The sequence below is a fragment of the Delphinapterus leucas genome, chromosome 10 (genome assembly GCF_059928025.1).
Source record: "Delphinapterus leucas isolate spDelLeu-1000000601 "Yukka" chromosome 10, BTC_Dleu_Yukka2, whole genome shotgun sequence".
NCBI lineage: Eukaryota > Metazoa > Chordata > Mammalia > Artiodactyla > Monodontidae > Delphinapterus > Delphinapterus leucas.
Window position 1 is genome coordinate 61,752,086 of NC_143138.1, and position 21,409 is coordinate 61,773,494.

General features: G+C 51.2%; 3 protein-coding genes across 16 annotated transcripts in view; 1 reads left to right on the forward strand and 2 right to left on the reverse strand.

Moving 5' to 3' along the window:
- TTC21A (tetratricopeptide repeat domain 21A) overlaps nucleotides 1–1,098 on the reverse strand; it is a 33,361-nt gene extending 32,263 nt beyond the window's left edge. The window contains exon 1 of one of the 2 annotated variants that reach the window (XM_089919155.1): nucleotides 458–1,098. In XM_089919155.1, coding sequence (XP_089775281.1) covers nucleotides 458–484 — 27 coding nt within the window. In that variant the 5' untranslated portion in view covers nucleotides 485–1,098. The remainder of the gene's footprint in view (nucleotides 1–457) is intronic. The other variant, XM_089919154.1, reaches the window with a different exon arrangement.
- Nucleotides 643–11,852, forward strand: GORASP1 (golgi reassembly stacking protein 1). 10 transcript variants are annotated; one of them, XM_030764078.2, is made up of 11 exons: nucleotides 667–820; nucleotides 1,519–1,564; nucleotides 1,916–1,989; nucleotides 4,868–4,948; nucleotides 5,457–5,660; nucleotides 7,105–7,191; nucleotides 7,335–7,465; nucleotides 7,703–7,940; nucleotides 8,680–8,830; nucleotides 9,286–9,438; nucleotides 9,692–11,852. In XM_030764078.2, exons 1-11 carry the CDS (start codon nucleotides 758–760, stop codon nucleotides 9,937–9,939), a joined length of 1,476 nt encoding a protein of 491 aa, XP_030619938.1. In that variant the 5' UTR covers nucleotides 667–757; the 3' UTR covers nucleotides 9,940–11,852. The 10 variants fall into 10 exon arrangements, with proteins under 10 accessions (XP_089775287.1, XP_089775288.1, XP_089775289.1 ...); XM_089919161.1 differs by lacking the exon at nucleotides 1,519–1,564 and having other exon boundaries at nucleotides 643–820; XM_089919162.1 differs by lacking the exon at nucleotides 1,519–1,564 and having other exon boundaries at nucleotides 643–820; nucleotides 5,457–5,546.
- The window catches only part of WDR48 (WD repeat domain 48), a 45,020-nt gene continuing 35,390 nt past the window's right edge, over nucleotides 11,780–21,409 (reverse strand). For all 4 annotated transcript variants that reach the window (XM_022563704.3, XM_089919156.1, XM_089919159.1 and 1 more), the window contains 5 exons: nucleotides 19,690–19,795; nucleotides 18,691–18,778; nucleotides 16,254–16,330; nucleotides 14,633–14,825; nucleotides 11,780–13,807 (listed from right to left, as the gene is read on the reverse strand). In XM_022563704.3, coding sequence (XP_022419412.1) covers nucleotides 13,712–13,807; nucleotides 14,633–14,825; nucleotides 16,254–16,330; nucleotides 18,691–18,778; nucleotides 19,690–19,795 — 560 coding nt within the window. In that variant the 3' untranslated portion in view covers nucleotides 11,780–13,711. The remainder of the gene's footprint in view (nucleotides 13,808–14,632; nucleotides 14,826–16,253; nucleotides 16,331–18,690; nucleotides 18,779–19,689; nucleotides 19,796–21,409) is intronic.

The window sequence follows — 21,409 nt, forward strand, 5'->3', positions numbered from 1 at the left end:
AAAGTGGGTGATCTCAGGAGACATTTAGGAGCTGATACTTCCTGCCGATTGACAGAATCTGGAGATTAGTATGGGAAAGAGTAAAGGCTGGGGGATCAAATGGTGGTGCGATCCACTGAGGTGAAGGACCCAGAAGAGGCACACACAGGGGAAGGGGAGATAATGGCTAGGTGATGGAGCTGGGTTTTTATGCTTTGGTCTGGGGCAGCTCGGGGATAGGACTGGGTGGGGATGATGACTGTGGGCTCAGAGAACACTAGAGAGGATGCGCTTGCCACGGAGAGTGAGGCGAGAAGGGACGAAGGCAGCCTGAAGAGGCCGGGGACAGCGAAAGGCGGGTAGCGGAGGCCGCACGAGCGGTCAGAGAGGTAACAGGAGAGCTTCAAGGCGCGGGGGTCACCAGGCCAGGGGCGGAGAGTCCCGGAGGGAGCGGCTGGGCAGTTCCCCGTCCACGCACCATAAGGGGGGAATCATTGATGCTCATCTCCGGGCACCCGCGGCTCCGAGTCCGGGTCTGGTGGTGCCTCGCGGAGCGGGATTCCCGAGTCACAGTCCCGGTCGCGCCTCTCGCGGCCTGCTGTTGGAGGCGCGCGCGTCCTTGGAAACGGAGCAGCCGGCCGCTCTCTAAGGGCGTCAGAGTTAAGGGTGGGCGTGGCCATGCACCCACGTGACAAGGCGCGGGTAGTCGAGCGCCGAGAGGGCGAATACGCTGGTGGCGCCGCGGTCCCGGGCACCGGCGCCCGAGCCGACAGTGGCCATGGGCCTGGGCGCCAGCGCCGAGCAGCCCGCGGGAGGCGCCGAGGGCTTCCACCTGCACGGGGTGAGTGGCCCCTGCGGCACCGGTGGCCTTGGCATGGCGTCCCCACCAATGTGCGGGGGACGTCCGATCACCGGTCTGGGGGCGGTAGAGGCGGGGTCTCGGCCTTAGTGCGGTCGCCCGGGGGAGAGTGATGCCCCTTCCCGGTAGGAGCCGCCGGCGAGAGATGGCGCCACGGCACTCCTGGGCCCCGGCCCGTCTGCGGCCGCGGGTCGGCCTGGCGCCAGCCCCAAGTGCCAGCTCTGCAGGAAGCTGGAGCGTTTCCTGGTCGTGTCGGGCCGCCCCGGAATGGCACTTCTCCCGGTTGAAGAGTGAAAGCACCAGGTCCAGTCGGGACGCATTTGTGCACTTGTATGATCACATTTATGATCGCCTGTTGTGCACTGCGCTTGTTACTGGGCCTGGGGAGAGAGCCAACTAAGCCCAGGGCCCGGCTGTCCCCGCCCTTGGATCCAGGGGGTCGGGGTAACCGAGTGGACGCCAGCTGCAGGGGAGCCTGCCAGCGCGCATCCTGCCTGTGGTGGGGTCGAAGACCGCTGAGAACCAGCCCGGGAAAGTGGGAGCGGGAGAGCCAAGAGAATGCGGCGGAGGGCTCGGGGAGAGAGTTTGCGGGGGATGGTGGGGGGAGGGCTCCCCGGTGGAACATTGCGGAGAAGCGCGGTAAGGCCGCGGCTGATAATGTGCCTTCGGTGTCGCCACAGAGGTCCCGGGGAAAGTGGAGATGGAGTGGGTTCCTAGAGCCTGAAGGTGAGGAGAGGGGCCCGCTGAAAGATGGAGATTTGGGGTGATTTGTACTGCGGAGAAGGAGGGGCTGTAACAGAGCTGAGAGGGGCAGGAGAGTGTCCGTCCCCGGCGCGCCGCGGGGCAGGACTCCCTTCTCCCTTGTGCACGGTGGATGGCAGCAGAGATGGGGGTAGGCAGACAGGCTTGTCAGTTTGGTGCTTGGCTGTTGAGCGGTCTCTGCATTGTGATGGGAGGCTCTGTTAACAACTATGGGTGAGGGGGGCAGCTAAAGAAGAGGTTTCCTAAAAGGAAAGCCAGGATGGCTTCAGGACCCAGAGGTAACAGAATCTGTGCTTGGTGGTGGGCTTTCCCTAGTGGACGTCATGATGAGGCACCGGACAGAAAAGGTGGACAGTGAAATGCATGCAGCCAGAAGAGTCTTCCAACAGGTTTGATGGAAGGCAAATTGAGGATATCGACAATGGGGGGTGGGGTGGTGGTGGTGACGTTGGTGATGGTGGTGATGTTAAGAGTGAAGATGGGAAGGGCCTGTTGGAGAGGGACAGAATGGAGAGACTGGGGAATTGGAGGTCTTCATTCACAAAACAGTTTTTTTCCCCCCGTTTCATACGTGTACTTTTAGTTAGTTGATGTACAATATTATATATGTGTACAATATAGTGATTCACAATTTTTAAAGGTTATACTCCATTTATAGTTATTACAAAATATTGGCTGTATTCCCTGCATTGTACAGTATATCCTTATAGCCAAAACAGTGATTTTGAGCACATATGCTGTGGCAGGTAGAGTTCCAGGCACTGGAGATAAAGCAGTGAGCAGAAAAGATATTGTCCGTTTTCTCATGGAGTTTACATTTGGATGCCAGCAGAGAGGGAAGGGAGACAGACAGGAAATATATGGTAGGTGGTGATCATTGCTAGCAAGAAAAGTAAAGCAGAGTGAGGGGATCCAGAGTGATGAGTGGGTGCTCTTGTATACAGGGGTCAGGAAAGGCCTCTGATCAAGTCACGTTTGAACAGACACCTTGGAAGGAAGTAAGGACAATACAGATATTTGGGGGAAGAGCGTTCTGGGCAGAGGGAGGCCCTGAGGTGGGACTGTGCTTGCTGGGCTTGAGGAGAAGCAAGGAGGTGGGGTTGGTGTGCTTGGGTGGCGTGGCCCATGTGAGGAGAGTGCTAAAGGATGAGGCCAGGTTGCTTGGGGCCTTGCGTTTTGTCATGAGGATTTAGGATTTTATGCTGAGCTGTGGAGCCACTGGGAGGTTTTAAGTGGAGGTGTGACACTGCCCCCTAAACATTTAAAAAAAAAACGAAGAGCAAGTGTGCTGCCTTCCCTAAATATTGGCGTTCCCACGGTGTGCTGGGCACGGTGGAGGAGTCACTGTCCTCGGCAGTGGACAGGAGCAGACTCTGGGTCGGATTTCCTGGGGTCAGGCTGTTGCTGAATAACTGAGTGCTTTTCCTCCCCTGTCAGTTGGGGTTAGTGAGACGGTTAAATGACTGGGGAAGCAGGTGGTGCAGTCTTCTGGCACCCAGCCAAGCCTCAGAAGGCGTAAACTGCCATTGTTGTTTATCACTCTAGGTGCCCTGATGGGAGATACAGGGGGCAGGGGGAGTGTTATGAAAGCAGCACTCCTTGTGGGGCTGCGGGATCTGGGGTGATGGGAACACCCAAGGGAGAGCCAGACAGAGGGGACGCTTGTTGCGGGGCTGGGGGTGCGGTGGGCAGCACCACAGGTGATTTCCGCTGTGGAGCCATAGTGGGTGATGACAAGGCCCAGAGCAAGGGGCCTTGACAAGGCCAGACTGAGGACAAGGCCACAGGAGAGGGGAGGTGGAGGCGCTGGGTGGGCTGGGAGAGGGCCGGGCCTGCGCACTGGGGGCCCGAGCCTCTGAGCCTCATTAATGATGGAGGTTGGCAGACACAGTGTTGAGGAGGGTAGAGGGCAACCGGCCTCTGGAGTGGGGGCCTTACCCGAGGGAGGTGGAGTGGCCCAGAGCAGGGAGGAGCAGCTCCCCGCCAGCTCTCCCTGGCGAACTGTCCTCTGATTCTCCAAAGACCCCTCGTCCCAGCTTCCCCCTGAAGGGACGGAGGGGCAGGCTCCAAGCAGCTGCTCTCTGGGCCAGGCCAACTAGGGCTGGAGTTGGTTTCTGGGCTTATTCTCACTGGAAGCCATGGCAGCTTCTGGAGGTGGCAAGGTGGGGCTCTGTCGGTTCCACTGCCTGGAGGGAGCCCTCATTCCAGAGGTGAACTGGCCTTGATCCATAGCCTCAGCGGTGAGCTCTCCTTCAGTGTGGGGACTCCAAGACTGGAGGGGCTAGTGGGTGGCAGAAGCCATGGGGGCCTTCCCCTCAAGGAAGCATCCGGAACCTGAGGCCACATGAGCCCTGTGCCCTGTGGGCTGCTGGCCTGGCTGGTGCCTGACCAACAGGGCATCAAGTGCTCACAGCCAAAGGCCTGAGGGTGTGGGGCCCATATTCGGTCCAGACCTGGGGATAAAGGCTGCATTGTTTGAGCAAAGCTCTGTGAATGGGGCCTTTGAGATGGATTTCCACCATAGCTGCAAGCCTGGTTGTGGTGTTTTTGGAGACAGCAGGGAGTTCGGGAGTTGAGGGCAGGGCAGGAGCCCCTTGGGCTGGGAATGGCCGCTGGAGGAGCTGTCCTGTGTGGGGAGGTTGGATGGTGAGGGGACTCTGCGCTGCTCACCAGGCCCCCTGGCTCAGGCTCATTCCAGACCCTGGGGTCTGCTCTCCTCAGCCACCCCTCCTCAACAGCTCCTATCGCCCCACCTGTGGAACTGGGCCAGGATCTGTCACCACAGGGTCAGGGGCTCTCTGGGATCTGGCCACAGGCTGCCTTCTGCACTCCGTCTTTCTGGGCATGGCCCTGGCTCCATCCATCCTGGGGCACTCCCTTCCTGTCCACATCTAAACATTTCTGGTAAACCCTTCTGGCTTTCCAGCAGCCCCAGCCCAGCCTTCTGGGGCAGCCATCTGTGTCACCCTGTCTCCGTGTGGCCTACTGCTCTGGGTTCTCCTATGAGGCATCTTTGGAAGCATCTGTGGATCATACTCAGGAAAGAGTCATTTTCCAAAAGAGGAAAACCTGTGCCCAGGAAGGTAGTGAGAGAAGATGGAGTGAGCCTTGACCATATCCATGTGTGGCCTGCCTGGAACGGTTCATACTGGTGTCTCTGTCCTCGCCGGGACACGGGGAGTGGTGATGGTTTCTAGAATTGACGGCTGGGGGCTTCTGGGAGAGTCCCGGGGTCAGCGCAGTGACCGTGGCCTCTGTGCAGCACAGGTGCAGGAGAACTCCCCCGCCCAGCAGGCAGGCCTGGAGCCCTACTTCGACTTCATCATCACCATCGGGCACTCAAGGCTGGTGAGGCCCCCCTTCTGCCTCTGCTTTGCTTGTGTGTTTCTCCTGCTGTCCCACAGGGGCCCCAGCCCTGCTCCTGCCTCCCTTTTCTGCTGAAGGGAGGCTGAGCCCCATCTCCCCTTCTTTCTGAGCCTGATGGGGGCCCTGCCTGGAGCTCAGCTCCCAGGCTCTCAGGGGTGGGCTGGAGCAGGTGGACTCCTGGCACTGGCTGCAAGGTCTACGGGGCCTGCCCAGAGGGGCCTGAGAAGTGTGAGAGCTCTGGAAGGGGCAGCTCAGAGTGGGCAGTGCTGCAATGCTCTGGACCCCGGGGGCTCTTTGCTTACTTTGTTGTGTTCTCCGGGGGGACTGAAGGAGGAAGGTTTAGCAGGGCTTGGGGGTACTGGGGGTCACAGTGGCTGCAGGCCCAGCCCAGCCACCAAGGCCCTTGCCCCATCTCAGACCCAGACTTGTCTGGGGGGCCTGGCCGGGTGTGTGTGTGGGGGTCCGGGAGTCAGCCCCGCTGCCCCTGCAGAACAAGGAGAATGACACGCTCAAGGCCCTACTGAAGGCTAATGTGGAGAAGCCGGTGAAGCTGGAGGTGTTCAGCATGAAGACCAATAAGGTGCGCGAGGTGGAGGTGGTGCCCAGCAACATGTGGGGCGGCCAGGGCCTGCTGGGTGCCAGCGTGCGCTTCTGCAGCTTCCGAAGGGCCAGCGAGCATGTGTGGCACGTGCTGGTGAGTGGGCGGGGCGTATGGGATGGGTGTGTGGTGGGGGCCTCCCGGGAGAGGCCAGCAGACAGTGGGTCTATTAGAGGGTCCCAAGGGCAGGGTGTGGTCTCCCCTTTCCAGTGTCCCAGAGAGCGCAACTCCTCTCAGCCCAACAGTGCCCTGTGACTTAGGGCATTTTCTTACCCTCTAGACGTTGGCTTCTTCTTTGGAAAGGTGGGGGCGCCATCTGCTGGAAGCTTGGTTGTACTGCCAGAAGGCTGCTGCTGCGGCTTTATCTAAAAGAGTGTTTTTTCTGGTGTACTCTAGGGGAGGGGTCCCCAACCCCAGGGTCGTGGACTGGTACTGGTCCCCAGCCTGTTAGGAACCAGGCCTCACAGCAGGAGGTGAGCAGCAGGCGAGCGAGCAAAGCTTCATCTGCTGCTCCCCATCGCTCGCGTTACCGCCTGAACCGTTAACATCCCCGCCGTCCGTGGAAAAATTGTCTTCCACAAAACTGGTCCTTGGTGCCAGAAGGGTCGGAGACCGCTGCTCTAGGATATTATGATTTTTCTTGGCAGGTCCCCTGAGAGCACCCTTGGGCACTGGGCTGGTGCCTGGGGTCTGAACCTTAATGAATCTCTGTGACTGAGTTGTCACAGATGTTGCTGTTAGTGTTCGTTCACAGACACACATGCACACGTGACATGCAGTCACTGATGGGGCCCAAGTTCTGAATGCTCGGTCCTACGGCTTGATGGACAGAGGGTGCCCTGAGCTGGACACTGGCTGATTTGGTTTCTAGCCCCTTCTATTGCTCACTGACTCCTCGTGGGAGCCTTCTCAACCTTTTCAGCCAGCCTCAGTTTGTCCATAAGTGCAATGGGGGTGGTGATACAAATCCCTCTATATTTCCCGGGAGATTGGGGGTTGGATAGTGGAGCTTTCCAAGGGAGAAGGCAATCCTCGTACCCACTTCTCACCACCCTCTCCTTCAACCTCCCCCCACCCGCCACCCCATGGGTCTTCAGTTCTGTGCCTGCAGCCGTAACAGCAATGCAGTTGGGCACTTACTGTGGGCCAAGGTGTGGTTTTCATTCTGTGCATATATTATTTTTTTTAATCTTCTCAGCAACTCTTGAGTGAGCACTACATATCCCACTTTTAATTGTGGGGAAACTGAGGCCGAGGGGTTAAGTGTTTGTCCATAGCGCCCTAGCTAGCCGCTGGTGGAGCCAGGAGTTGGACCTAGGTAGTCAGATGTGGGAGCTCCTGCCTGTGGCACGGTGCTGCCCTCTGCTGGACAGGCTGTGGACCGGGGGAGGCAGGGGAACCAGGGGCTGGGCTGGGAGTCTGGGCTTGAGGTCCTGGCCTGGGGACAGAGGACAGGTGGAGAGGCAGCTCCTGGAGAGGCAGCTTCCCACCCGCCGCCCCCCAGAAGCAAGGCCGATAGTTGGATAGTTTCTTTCCTCAGGATGTGGAACCCTGTTCCCCTGCCTCCCTCGCTGGCTTGCGCCCCTACACCGACTACGTGGTTGGCTCAGACCAGATCCTCCAGGAGGTAAGGAACCACACACAGCCTTCCCCCCGGCCCCCTGGATGGGGTGTGGAGAAGTGGGTACTGTCCATGAGAAGCGTCTTGTCTTGTGAGGCTTCCCATCCCAGGGTGGGAGCAGGGCTCAGGTGCCATGTTGTCTGTCGTAGTCCGAGGACTTCTTCTCACTCATTGAGTCCCATGAGGGGAAGCCCTTGAAGCTGATGATTTATAACTCCGAGTCCGACTCCTGCCGGGAGGTGACTGTCACTCCCAATGCAGCCTGGGGAGGAGAGGGCAGGTATTTCCTGGGGTTGCAGGGCTGCAGGGTGGGGCCCTGGTGGGGCCGTGGGGGACCCTGGCCGTTGGGCATGGACCTGGAGTCCCATGGTGGGGATGGAGGGATGGGCCCTGGGCCCAGGGGTCCTGAGGCTGACAGTTGGTCCATGAGGCCCCCTCATTGCTGGTGGATGGGGGTGGCAGGGATAGGAAGGGCTGTGGGACAAGCCCTGGAGTGAATGTTTCTGGTCTTCGGCAGCCTGGGCTGTGGTATCGGCTATGGGTATCTGCACCGGATCCCAACCCAGCCTCCCAGCCACCACAAGAAGCCATCTGGTGTCCCACCACCTGGTGTCCCGCCACCTGGTATCCCGCCACTTGGTGTCCTGCCGCCTGGTGTCCCGCCGCCTGGTGCCCCACCACCTGGACCCACCCCGCAGGACTCTCCTGCCCCTTCTGGCCTGGAGACAGGCTCCAGGCAGGGTGACTACGTGGAGGTACGTGGGGAGCACCTGCCAGCTGTGGCGAGAGGGGAGCTTCATGTGGGCAGAAGGGCCTGCAGCTGGGAAGAGGAGACTGGGGGCTGTCCTCACTGGGGGCCTGCCTGCAGAAGCCTTGGGAGGCCCATCTGCTTGTGGGACCCAGTGGGAGAAGATGGGCCTATCCTGGGACAGCAGAACCTACTTCGGTTCTCCTGCCACTTGGGTCTGGAGGTGAGGGTAGTGTGAGGCACTGGTTGTCATTTTCATTTCATGACTGGGAAACTAAGGCCCAGAGGTGGGCAGAGCCTTGTTTGTGCCTCCGTGAGTCTGTGGTAAAGTTAGGCCAGGGGCTGGGTGTCTGTCTGGGTCTGCAGCCAGATCGTGGCTGTTGAGAGGTCCCCCAAGTGCCTCTGGGCATTGGGCTGGTGCCTGGGGTCTGCACGGGGGCCCTTGGGGACTGCTGTCCAGGCATGGACTCTTCCTATGGGTCATGGATGGGGCTCCGTCAGGTGGGCCCTTGGGGCTGCTCAGCAGAGTGGGAAGGGTGCCCCGAGTCCATGTCCGCACTGCACGGGAGGCCAGCCAGGCCCCTCTTGCCTGACTTCACATCTGCTGTAGAGGAATCGTTAGATGCCCAGGGCTGTTTGCTCCCTTGGGCTGAGTGGTGCTCCCGGTGGGTGTGAGCTGGCGGTTAGGTTTGACTACCCTGTCCAACAGGCCCCTCCTGTTCCTTTTTTTCCCTGGCTCCTTGTAGGCCCTGCTGCAGGCACCTGGCTCCTCCAAGGAGGAACAGCTCCCTGGGCCCAAGAGTCCTGGCCATGGCACTCCAGACCTTGGCGACCTTCCCCGTTCCATGGAGATTCCTCTTCAGCCTCCGCCTCCACTGCAGCGAGTCATGGACCCAGGTACCGAGCAGGCTGAGGAAGCTGAGGGCCTGCAAGCCCTGTGCTGGAGCAAGTCCCGGGCTCTGGGCTGGACTTCGGCAGACCCACTGAGCCCTCCTATCTGATATCCACCAAGATAACTGCAGGTGATCCAATCAGTATACGGATGGCAAGACTGCCGTCCAGAGGAGAGAGGGGGCCTGCTCAAGGTCACACAGCACACTGGGCACAGAGCAGGGTCTGGGCCCTCTGCCACTGGGCTATTCCCATGATACCCAACCCCAGGCCTCCTTTCTTTCCTCAGAAACCAGCAGTGGGGAACCTCTGGGGTTGGCTGGGGGCATTGCCACGGGCTGAGGAGGTTACAGTCTCTGGCTGGGCCAGATGCCCCAGGAACAGGGTGCCGTGAGCCCAGGGCGCTGGCCTTCCAGTGGTCAGGGTTTTGTTCTGGTAGAGAACTGTGCACCTTCCCCTAGGCTTCCTGGACGTGTCTGGCATCTCCCTCTTGGACAGCAGCAACGCCAGCGCCTGGTCTGGGCTGCCCTCCTCCACAGAGCTGACCTCCACTGCGGTCTCAGTCTCAGGGCCGGAGGACGTCTGCTCCAGCAGGGGTTCTCGTGAGCGTGGTGGTGAGTGGCCGGCCGGCACCTTCGGAGGCCTTCTGGGAAGGACCCCGGGTTGTGGGGAAGGCGGCCCTGAGTCTCTCAGCTGGGTTAGAGGCTGGCCTGCAGGTGGAATGCAGCCGCATCAAGGCATTTGTACGCTAAATCGCCCATCCCCCATCAACGCTGGGGGTGGGAGTTGAGGGTCAGCGGGGTTACTGCCCCAGGCCACACTGGCCCTGGTCTGTGGGCCTCCTCAGCTCCACCCCGTGTGTTTCAGGTGAGGCCACCTGGTCTGGGTCAGAGTTTGAGGTCTCCTTCCCAGACAGCCCAGGCGCCCAGGCGGACCACCTGCCTCAGCTGACACTTCCCGACAGCCTCACCTGTGCAGCCTCACCAGAAGATGGGCTGTCCGCTGAGCTGCTCGAAGCCCAGGCCGAGGAGGAGTCAGCAAGCACAGAGAGCCCAGATTTCAGGGCACAGGCTGAGGGGGCAGCCAGCCAGGCACAGCTCTCCCCCCCAGAATAACACCCCAGGCACTAAGAAGGGCCTCTGATGGCATTTCATGAGGCCCAGAAGTGGGAGGCAGCTCAGGCCACACTGCATGGCCAAGCCCCCTGCATTACGCTTCCTAGGCTGCTGCTGACAGGGGGTGGGGGGTGGCGTGGCTTGTGTCCACTCAGACGCTACTGGTCTCCAAGAGGTGACCTCCCAGCATTCATTCTGCCTGATGGTCCTGCCTTTGGGGAATTGGCCACTTGTTTGAGAATCTCAAGTACTTTTGGGGTAGTAGGGGGCTGGGAGTAGCACCCAGGTTAATTAAGTTTTCCAGGAGATAGGGTCGGAGAGCAAAGGATTCTTTGCTGCTCTGGTAAGGTGTGGAACTTCAGTGGCCGCGGGCCTTGGGGAAGGGCATCTTTTGGCCACGTACCCACTGCTTGCTCCTGCTCTGTGGGTGCACAGAAGGTAGCAGAGTCCAGGCACCATCAGGTGTGAAGATGGGGTGAGGGACGAAGGGGTTGGTGTGGAGTGTTTGCCTAATCGCTCTGTAGGGCTTGTAGTGATTCTTTCCACAGAGCTCAGCCAGCTCTATCTGTAATGGAAGGCACCCCCAAGCCCTGGGGACCCCTGCCGCTCCAATTACTGTCTCACTCACTACACAGCACAGTTGGCTCATGCTAACCACATATTCCAGCCATGGTTGGAGGAGAGGCAGTGAACTTGCCCACCTCTTCTGAGGGAGGATGGTTGGAAATTCTAGGCCCTTCAGCACACTCACCTGTGCTTGGACCACGATGCTGCTTCTTCGCCACCGTCTACACCCCACAGACCTGGGGACACACAAGTGTCCCCAGTTGTGACTCCTGTCAGCTCCCAAACTTTTACAGCCATCTCTTCTAAATATAGAAGTCATCCAGCCAGCCCCAGTGGTGAGTAAAAGTTACAAATTTAATTTCACCATCCTAAGCAGACTCTCAGAGCCAGTCCTCCCGACTGGAGTTCTTCACACACAGCTCCCACTCCAAGGGGAGATGAGGGGCCTGGACAAGATTGGGTAGGGGCCCTTCTGTTCTTTCCTGTAGTACAGGAGAGGGCTGTTCCCCTCACCTCCAGTGCCTTGGGAGGCTAAGACTAGGTCGAGTCTTTTGCTCTGCCTGGTTCCTGCAGGAAGAGGAGGGCTCCATCCAGGGATGGCCCCTCATCACTTGAAGTCCTCTCCTCTTTGGCTAGAGTCCCTCACCTTCCCACAGCCCTCGCGGAGTACCATGAAAGCTGCCTCTGGCCTGGCCTTCTAGTCTCGGCCCAGTCGAAAGTCCTACCTTTACCATTTGATTTGGAATGTGTGCACTTACAGGGAATTCAGAGCTCTCTTAGGCTCATAGGACAAGGACTGTATGCTCTGGGGGGCACAGACCAAGTATATGGAGGGAGGGCCCCAAACCAGCAAACACTTCGCTTCTAGCACTGTGACTACATTTAAAAAGCAAGCCTTTGTCAAGTCTACCAGAGCAGCTGATAAGCCCACAGAACAGGGAGGCGTTGTGTCCAAAGCCAGTGCTGGAGCCTGGTTCCTAGATGGTCTGGGAGCCCAGTGCAGCAATCCAGGAAGTAGAAAAGAATCACCATGGGCCTGTTCTGAGGCCAGCTTCCCTTCACTGTAGCCTGGCAGTCCGACCCAGAGTCACCCTCACCCAAGGGACCTGGTTCTTCCCTCCCTCACTTTCACACACTCCCCTCCTTAAATTGGGGGATAAAATGGATAGCAATGCTAATTATTTCCACGGTAAACACAAAACCAGAAGTTTCTTCCTTTCTCTGTAATCTGCTATGAAGGAAAATGACAAGCGAAAATAAATGTGTACTACACTTTGAAATATTGTAACTAAAGCCTTTATTCTATACAACTGTGAAATACAGATTTTTACCCTTTTGGCATTGCAGACTGTCAAGATTTTCTGGAAACTATTACTGGTTTGACTGGAACAACAAAAAAAACCACAACCATGCTGGGGGTGAGATCTATGACAGGAAGGGAGCACAGCCGCCCCTCGAGGCTCGGCACCCAGGGCAGCATGGCCCAGCGAGGCCCATTCCTTCAGCCCAAGGGCCCCTCGTGCAAACACAACTGAGGGCTGGTAAATGAGTTGTTTTGTTTTGTTTTGTTTTTGCCATTAATTCACAACTATTGCTAAAAAATGTGCACCAAAAGCGCACTGTTGTATTCAACAGATAGAAAGGATTTTTAAAAACAGCCATTTGCTCTCTGCATAAGGGAGACAGGCTCACTGGAGATGTGGCGTGTCTTTGCGCACTTCTTCAAAGTGTGGCGGCAGTGACCAGCCCACTTTCCAAAGGAGGCTGACGAGCAGTGAGGAAACCCTGCCTCTACGGTTGTGCCGGTCGGAATATCTCAGATAGTGAGGTCTGGACTCAGGCCACCAGCTGCCTCCAGCTGAACCTGTGAAGGCGTAGAAAAGAAAAAACCTTCCCCACCCCCTCCGTAGTCGCTGCTGTTGTGGGGACGGGCCATGCTGGGGAGGCAACTGGACTGGAATAAACTGCCCTCTGAAGGCACTTGTGCTTCTGGCTTCATCCAGGAGGCTTGTCTTACGTAGTTTTATGGGGGTGGACCATTGTTCTATTCCAAATACAAATGACCTTGGGGAGAATCCAAAGTATTTTTTTCTGCCAAAAGTTGAAGTATTTATCCCCAATAAGTTATATTCTGTACAAGATCCAAATGATTCTATGAAAGCTTTAGATTGTTAGAAAGAACAGTGAAAAGAAATCTGGATACAGGTACAACAACAAAAACCTGCATATAAAACTGGAAAAAACAAACATGTATACTTCCAGGATGTGAATATCAAATTAACTCACTATGATACCCTTTTACTCTGACACCATAAATATTAGGTAGCATTTAAATGAAGTTAAAATCTCATCACAGTCTTAAGTTTTGATGGTGTCACGCTGCTCACCCAGAGCAAGAACCTGTGGTGTCACCTGGCTTTGCCCATAAATAAAACGACACAGTGGAGGAAGGAGTAAGAGAGCTGCACCTCCCTGTGGCCGCCAAACAGTCCGGGCACCGTGGGGGTATCACCGCTGGGCACAGGCTGGGCGTACTCTAGGCTGGCAGTCCCAGTGCTGTGATCCAGCACCTGGAATTTCAACAGATCTTCCTACAAGAACACATCTGAGATGCAATATTAAAAACAAGCCCAACAATAATCATTTATTATGAAATGGGCTGGCTCTCGAATTGTGCAGCAGCAAATTCCTATTAAAAGTAACTGTCTTAAATGGTGAAAACAACTTGTTTTTTTTTAAATGACAAACTTGGAAAAAGCCTTCATAGGTACTGCATGAGTGGAATGTACTCTTAGCAAAGCTCAAGAGTGTGGGTTTGGAGTTGAAACACAGTGACAGATGTGGCCCTACCAATGTGTTTCTAACAAGTGCTAACAGATCAAGATAGGGTCCTCTGAAACAAAAGGAGGAAGCAAAGTCTGCGCTGGCCTGTTGTTAGTTCTCTGTACACCTCGCAAGACACAGTCTGCTCGGGGCTCTTCTGCTCTGGCACTCTGCCTTCCTGGGGACAGCTTAATCTACACATGGAGACTGGTTTCTATATTACATCTCGATTAGTCACTTCAATTGAAAGAGAATCTCAGTCCATACCAAATCGGCCATTAGAAGTCTTGTTCCCGTTGGGGCTCAGTGGGCTTCCTAGCACTACTCTTGGGGCCATAGAGGAAGGTCAGTAAATGAATACCCAGGAGCGTTCGCCCACCCTTCACGTGGACTTCTGACGGTAATGGAGGGTGAGGTCACCACCACTCTTCCATATGAAGTGTTTCACTGTTCGAAGGTCCATATTTGGATCCAAAACCTGAATAGCAAAAAATGAATAATAAAAAAGGTATATCTAAGGCTTTTATCGTTAACTCTGGGACTCTCCTTGCCCATGCCTGGTGGCCTGTTCTTGCTGACACAGCTGCTTTGCAAGCAGGCACGGATCTGGGCATGGTAAGATGTGCAGCTTGTGTGGCTAGGCCAGACAGGCCATGTTCAGTCATTCCTCTGAAGAAATACCTTGAGTGCATCTTCATTTACAACATCTCCACCGATGCTCCACCCACCTCCACTTCAAATCTTAAACTAACGTGGCAGATGCTGCCCTGCAAATAAAGACAAGCATGGGGCATCCCTGGTGGCGCAGTGGTTGAGAGTCCGCCTGCCGATGCAGGGGACACGGGTTCGTGCCCTGGTCCGGGAATATCCCACATGCCGCGGAGCGGCTGGGCCCGTGAGCCATGGCCGCTGGGCCTGTGCGTCCGGAGCCTGTGCTCCGCAACGGGAGAGGCCACAACACTGAGAAGCCCGCGTACCGAAGAAAAAAAGAAAAAAAAAAAAGACGAGCACGTATCTTTCTTGTCAGAAAAAAAAAAGCCACCAGCACATCCACATTTGTCTGTGTGTGCATTTAAGTCTCCATGTCCCTTTCCTGAAAACTGCCCCAGGGATAAATGGAAGCTTTAAGGTGGGCTATAGAGCCCTTCAGAAGGGGCCTCACAAATAGGTGGGAGAGACCCAGTGTTCCTAAAAGCAAAAGCCCCCCAAAGGCAACAGACTTGGAAACTACAATCCCACCACATGATGAAATTCTGAGCACCAGCACTGGAAAAAATGGGGCTGTGTCCTCAAGTCCACTTACCTGGTCCTGGCACAAAAGTTCAATTTTCTCCTCTGCCAACACAGCAATATCCTCTTCTTTTTCCTGTTCTCCTGGTTTTTCATTATTAGAAGAGCTAGTGGTTTGAGACTCATTATCCAAGTTGATGATTTTCTCATAGACGTGTTCCATTACTTTCCGGACTTGAAGCATGTCACTAGCAGAGAGTCTATCTCTGTAAAAAGCAAGGGCAGATTGTGACATCAGGAAATCACTGGATATTATCTCTTCCATATTTCTTGGTGTTAACATTTGACAAAGATAAAACATACCACAGAAACATAAACCAATAAATGTTCTTAGTCACTGCCGTAATCCATTTTTAGAATCGCCAATAGATTTTCTATAGTGTCCTCCCCTAAGACAGATTATGTGCAAATAAATGAGATTACATACATATTCTTAAACCTTCTATATACATAAGGAATAGCCTTCTGGGTTTTATTCCCTTAAAGACTTTCCCAGAGCATGGGCAAACTAAATGCTCATGGAAGGGAAGGCAGCCCCTGGTGCTTACCAGGCTCCGATGATATATGTGCTCATTTCTCCCAAGGCTTCCTCCTCCTATAGCCAAGCCCTTGAGTTTCAACTGCCTGTCTGATCTCCAGACCTACCAACACAACAGCTAGCTAGGCAGCTCCAGCTGGATGTCCCAAAGGCACCTCAAACTCTACATGTCCAAAACTAGATTCAGCAATTTCCTTACCCCCAAGCCTACTTCTGTATCTCTGACATCAGTTAATAATGGTCAAACCAAGTAGCTAAGGCTCATGCTCTGAAAGTCATCCTGAACTTCAGTCATTAAACCTAGTTGAAGTGATATCCAGAACTTGCTTTAAAATAATCTGTGTGTGTGTGTGTAGGCAGGTGGGTTCAGTGGGAGGGAGGGCAGGTAGAGGTATAGATGAAACAAAATGTTTAGCCATATGTTGAGAATTATTTAAGCTGTGTGATGGGATAATGGGGGTTCATTCTCCTATTGTCTTTTTTTGCATATGTTTGGAAATCTCTCTAACAAAAGGTTTTAAAGTCCTACTGATTCTACTTGCTGGGATACACATCAGTGAAACCTTGAATGTTCTTTCTGACTCCCCTCCTAGCATCTCCTGGCCACCCCTCCATCCTATGCTGCAGCTACATAGGTCCTTGGCAATTTCAATATCTTACGCAGGCTCCTACTTCCACATCCCTGATCGAACCATTTTCTGGACCTGGAATATCTCTCTTTTGAAATTCTATCCATCCTTACATGTCCAGCTCAAACTCCATGTCCTTCAAGAAAGCTTTCTGGAAAGCTACAGCCAAAAATTCATTTCTTTCCCCTACACTCATCATTCCGTAAGTATCCATAAAAGCAGTTACTATATGCAGACTGTGTCCTAAACTATGAGAGACAAAATCCATGTTTTACTTATTTTGAACATCTGCAGCCGGCCACAGTAGGTATTTGGTATATGGTTAAATTATATAAACTTTCAATATTATGAAATTAGCCTTAGATCTAGTACTTGCCTCCTGTGCTATAAAAGCAACTATAAGGAATTTTTTAAAATCTCTGGCAATAAATTAGATCAAAGTATCACACGACACTCCATTTACTTACTTTTTTAAGGTTTTTGCTCCTGAAGATGCATGAGGTTGGAGGTAGAAAGGAATTTTGTTGAATTTGGGCATATTTTTCTGAAACATGAAAAGTGAAAAAAGGTAAGATAGTTTCTGTTAGCTGATAAACTAAAATGATGTCAACAGGAAAACTATCCACAAGTTAAGTTATTTCACAATTAAAAGTGACTGTCTATGAAATTTATAATAAGCTATCAAATTATCTACGTCAGCCTTAGTGAAAAGGTATCAGAAAAGTATAATGTTTCGTTTTGTAATAAAAGATACATAAAGACAAATTATATGCAATGTCAGTGGCAATATGAAATTGCAGCATGGATCTTCTCAATTAACAATTCAAGGAATGAAAAGGAAACAAATTTTAATTCTTTAAGCCATACAAACCAAAATCTGAGTTCTACATTAAAATGCCCAAACAAAAAATTAAGTGTCTTGCGAGAAACCCACAACATTCACCTTTGAGCAAAACCATACGCTCTACGCTGGTGAGGCCCATTATCCAACTGAAAAGGCCAATCAAAGTCCTCCCACTTTCTTTTCCTCTGACATCAGAGTAAGGTCTGAGGTTTTAAATGAGTGGAAACTTCAGCCAACCACCTAGATGTCCACCATGAGGTAAACCACATACTTAGATGAAGGATAAAATTAATTGGTCATCTTTTCTCTGGGGATTAATCCTCTCCGAGCCTCCATATCATATCCTGTCTGGATGTCTCCTCTGAGGAATGAGCCACAGGCATAAAGTCAGCAATGCATCCAGGTGAGTTTAACACTCGAAGGAAGTTGTGGTTTATGGGGAGCTCAGATTTAGAGAAGACAACAGAATATCTATCAGGTGTCAGACCAGTTTTAAGTTCTTGGAGGTATATCTGGGACAGAAAATGAATTTTCTGCAGGTTCTAGAGATTAAATCTCTTTTCATATATCTTTAGAAATATAGGTCAACAGCACATAAAAGAGTCTAGAAACAGACCCATGTGTGTATAGAAATTTAGTATATGATAAACATAGCATTTCAAATTAGTAGCAAAAGTTTATTCAATAAATTGTGTTGGCACACTGGCTATCCATTTGGAGAAAGTTAGCATTCTACTTCACACCAAACAGAATAAATTCTAATAGATTGAAGATCTAGACACAAACCATTATCATAAACATACTAGAAGAGAATACAAGAAGAGAACATTTTTGCTACTTTGAAGTGGGAAACACCTAAGCAAGACATGAAACTCAGAGCCAAAAAGGATCTGGTCATATAAAAATTAAAACTCTTTGCCTGCCAAAAGACATCATGAACAAAGTAAAATTCAATTGAGAGGCAAGATAATACTCAAAGGGTTAATACTGAATATGAACAATGCCTACAAGTCAGTAAGAAAGACAAATAACCCAATAGAAAACTGAGTAAAGAATGCAAATAGGCAATCCACAAAAGAAGAAATAAAAATGGCTAACGTGAAAAGATGCTTAACCTCACCACAAATTAAACCAAAACCAAAAAACACATTAAAACAATGAGATAATATCTGCCTATAAAACAAAAATCTGCCTATCTTTCAGCAAAGATTATAAGTATCCAGCATTGGTGAGGGTGTGCAGTACTGGGCACTCATACACTGTTGGTAAGAGTGTAAACTGGTACAGCCTTTGTGGAGGGCAATTTGGCAATATCTATCGAAATTTAAAATGTGCATACCCTTTGATCCAGCAATTCCACTTCTAGGAATTTATCCTAAAAAGTACACAAAGATATATGTACAAGGATGTTCACTGAAGCATTGTTTGTAATAGAAAACACTGGGTACAACCTAAATGTCCATTTATAGGGACTGGCTAAATAGATCTTGGTACATTTATACAATGAAATACCTTGCAGTCATTAAAAGGAATGATCCATATACAGACATGAAAAAATGTCCAAGATATATTTTTAAGAGAGAAGAGAAAAAAAAAACAAAAAAAAAATCAAGTTGCAGAACAGTATATATAGTAGGAGATTTTGTGCAAAATAAAATGATCTATACACACACACATATATACACAAATAATATATGCTTGTGTACGCATAGAAAAAACTACTGAAGGCTATGCATTAAACTATTAATATTTACTACCTCTGGGAAGAAGAATAGGGAGTGAATAAAAGAGAAACAGTGATTGGGAAAGGGATGGGAATTTCACCTTATTCATTTATTATTTTCTTTGATAAGCATGTATTATTTATATAATTTAAAGACATAAAGAGATATATAAATAATTATTAATACTTCTGAAACTTTGGAACTGCAGGGAAGCAGAAGAGGATTCCACTTGGTAGTGTAGTTTTAATTAAAGATTACACAGTCTAAAGTAGTTCTTAATTGTCTTCATGATTTGGAAAAAAATAAAAGGGCAAAGTGGGAATGGAGGATACTTACATCCACAGTGATGTCAATTACCCATTGTGGCACTGTCTCATTCAGAAGCATGGACTCAGTCTCACCCCCAGAGTCTCGGCAGAGCAGCCTAAACATAATCCAACAGGTAGTAAGTGACAAAACAAGCACAGATCCCCAAATCATTGTCAATAATCGTTAGGGGGAGGGACTGTTACAGAGTTCATTTAAGGATAACCCTCACTTGACAGCTGAGGAAATAAAGTGAAGGCAGGCAGAATGACTCACTCTGCTAAGAGGGAGAGGAAGCCCTAAAACTCAGGCCCCCAGATTTTGAGGCCAGACATATACTACAGCTGCCTGATTCCCTGGGTGAGGATAGGAACCTGGGTATAGGCAAAGCACTTGAGAAAGGTCGTCTGCCAGTGCTATAGAGTGTGGCACTCCACACACAATGGCGGTCAGGTTTATTTTTGGTAACCACACTCTCAGGAAACCATCATAAAGGAAGAAAATTCTGCCCTCAAGGGCAAGACAAACATTTTTCTTACTTCTGGCCCTACAGAAGACTCTAGTAGGCTTTCCCCCATGACTCTCCCTGGGCCTTGGCTGGCAACTTGGAGATGAAGCCAGTCTAGCTCTTGCGTGCAGGGCCTCATGAAGGACTGCCTCACACCTCAGGTCGGGCCACTGTTGGGCACAACAGTTCCCAAGAGCAGCCCAGTCCATCTCCCCTGGCCAAGCCTGAGGGAAGTTGGGAAGTTATCTACTCTGATGCTGTCCTGTGGGCAGACACTTCCGGTGATGGTTTCCTGCAGAAACCACTAAGAAGCTGCCTCAAGGCAAGCTATCAACCTCATTTGAACACTAGAGGCTCAGCTCACAATTAGAATGGGGTCTAATAGCACCAGACACTTAACTATGTCATGGAGATGAAGAAGCTTCCAAACCCCTGACACCCCTAGAAGTTAAAAATAAACATGTGCTTGAATGAATACTTCTTGGCAAACAGGATGCCTTCTTAGCCCTTCTTACCCATACCTGAACAAGGTGCGACCTCCAGCTTCACCAAAGATCACAGGAGTGTGTGGGGGCACCTGGAAATAGCCATTTCCCTTCTGTACTCGGTTCTCCTGCTCCCCATTTACTAGGAAAAGGTACAGATGGTGTCAGGATCCAGAGTTAGTGCTAAAAACACAGACTCTAAACATTTCATTTCCACAGAGCCCAACCATTGCAAGATTTTTTAAGTCAAAATCCTGTACGTCAGTCAGAGACAAAAATAAAGGTAAAAAAACAAAGTTAAATTCTTGAAAATAAGAAATATGGCAACTTGGGATGTACCTCATGAGAAATGACTACATTTTAGAGGATTTTAACAGAAGAGATTAATGTCTGAGATTTGAGACAAAAACATAACCGTCTATTTCAGCCACAGGTAAGTACAGGACAGCCTCTTTATAAACGATGATCTGCTCTTTTTTTGTTGCGGGGACGGGATGGGGCCGGTAAAATGCCGAGCTCAGAAAAATTTCTGTCAGAAAAAACTTTATGGTTAATGGTAGTCACAACTAATGGCAGAGATAACAGTGAAAAACAAAACCTCAAAGAGGTAATAATCTCATTTTTACTGCTCTCTGCAGACTTCATTTCACTCTGCTTTCTTTGTAATCTTTTGAACGGAGTGCCATCGACCCCCACTCAAGTGCCAGCTTGTACATAAACACTTCCCTGACGAATCTGGAAGCAGTCTTGCCCTCTGCAACCTTACAGCACTCTCAGAACCTCTCTCACAGAACCTACTCTCTGATCTCATAATGCTGATGTAAGCGGCCCTTTGCCCAACCAGAATGCCAGTCCCTGAAGGGCAGGGTCCATGCCCATTTATCTTTATTACCCCCACCTGCAACACAATACAGGCCTCAGAATACTTGAGCTGCTCCCCAAGTATAACCTAAGCAGCTCTTGAGTATCCACTGAGCATGGTGCAGGTGTAGCAGAAGATTACCAGACACGTAGAGTGTGCAGTGTCCTGAGCTCTGGCTGGGTCCTGCCCTGCCTTTACTATGCCAGTTTGATTTTAAGGATGATTTGGGGTTTCCTGTGACTTTTTCTTTATACCCCCAACCAAAGCCTGGATCCAAGAGGTGCTGATTGTGCCACTGTTTTTTTTTTTGATCTTTTTTTTTGAATTTTGTTTTACTTTATTTTTATACAGCAGGTTCTTATTAGTCATCTATTTTATACATATTAGCGAATATACGTCAATCCCAATCCCCCAATTCATCACACCACCCCTACTCTGTGCCACTGTTTTTTGTTTTGTTTTTAAAGATTTTTTTTGATTTTTTTAAAGTCTTTATTGAATTTGTTACAGTATTGCTTCTGCTTTATGTTTTGGTTTTTTGGCTGCGAGGCATGTGGGATATTAGGTCCCCGACCAGGGATTGAACCCGCAACCCCTGCATTGGAAGGCAAAGTCTTAACCACTGGACCACTAGGGAAGTCCCTGTACCACTGTTTTTTCATTACTTAATATGTATTATTGCTACTTGGGCCTCTGAGGGTACCCTGTCATGTTACAGATGGAGAAAGACAAGCCAAGAACAGGAAATGACATGCCCATAACTACATGGCTGATAAATGGCAGAGCCCATACCAGAACCTAGCTTGCTCAACCCTCTGTGAAGAGAAATTTCCACTGAATTTCTCTGGCTCACAGCCCACTGTACAATTCTAAAGGGGAATAAAGTGGGCCAGG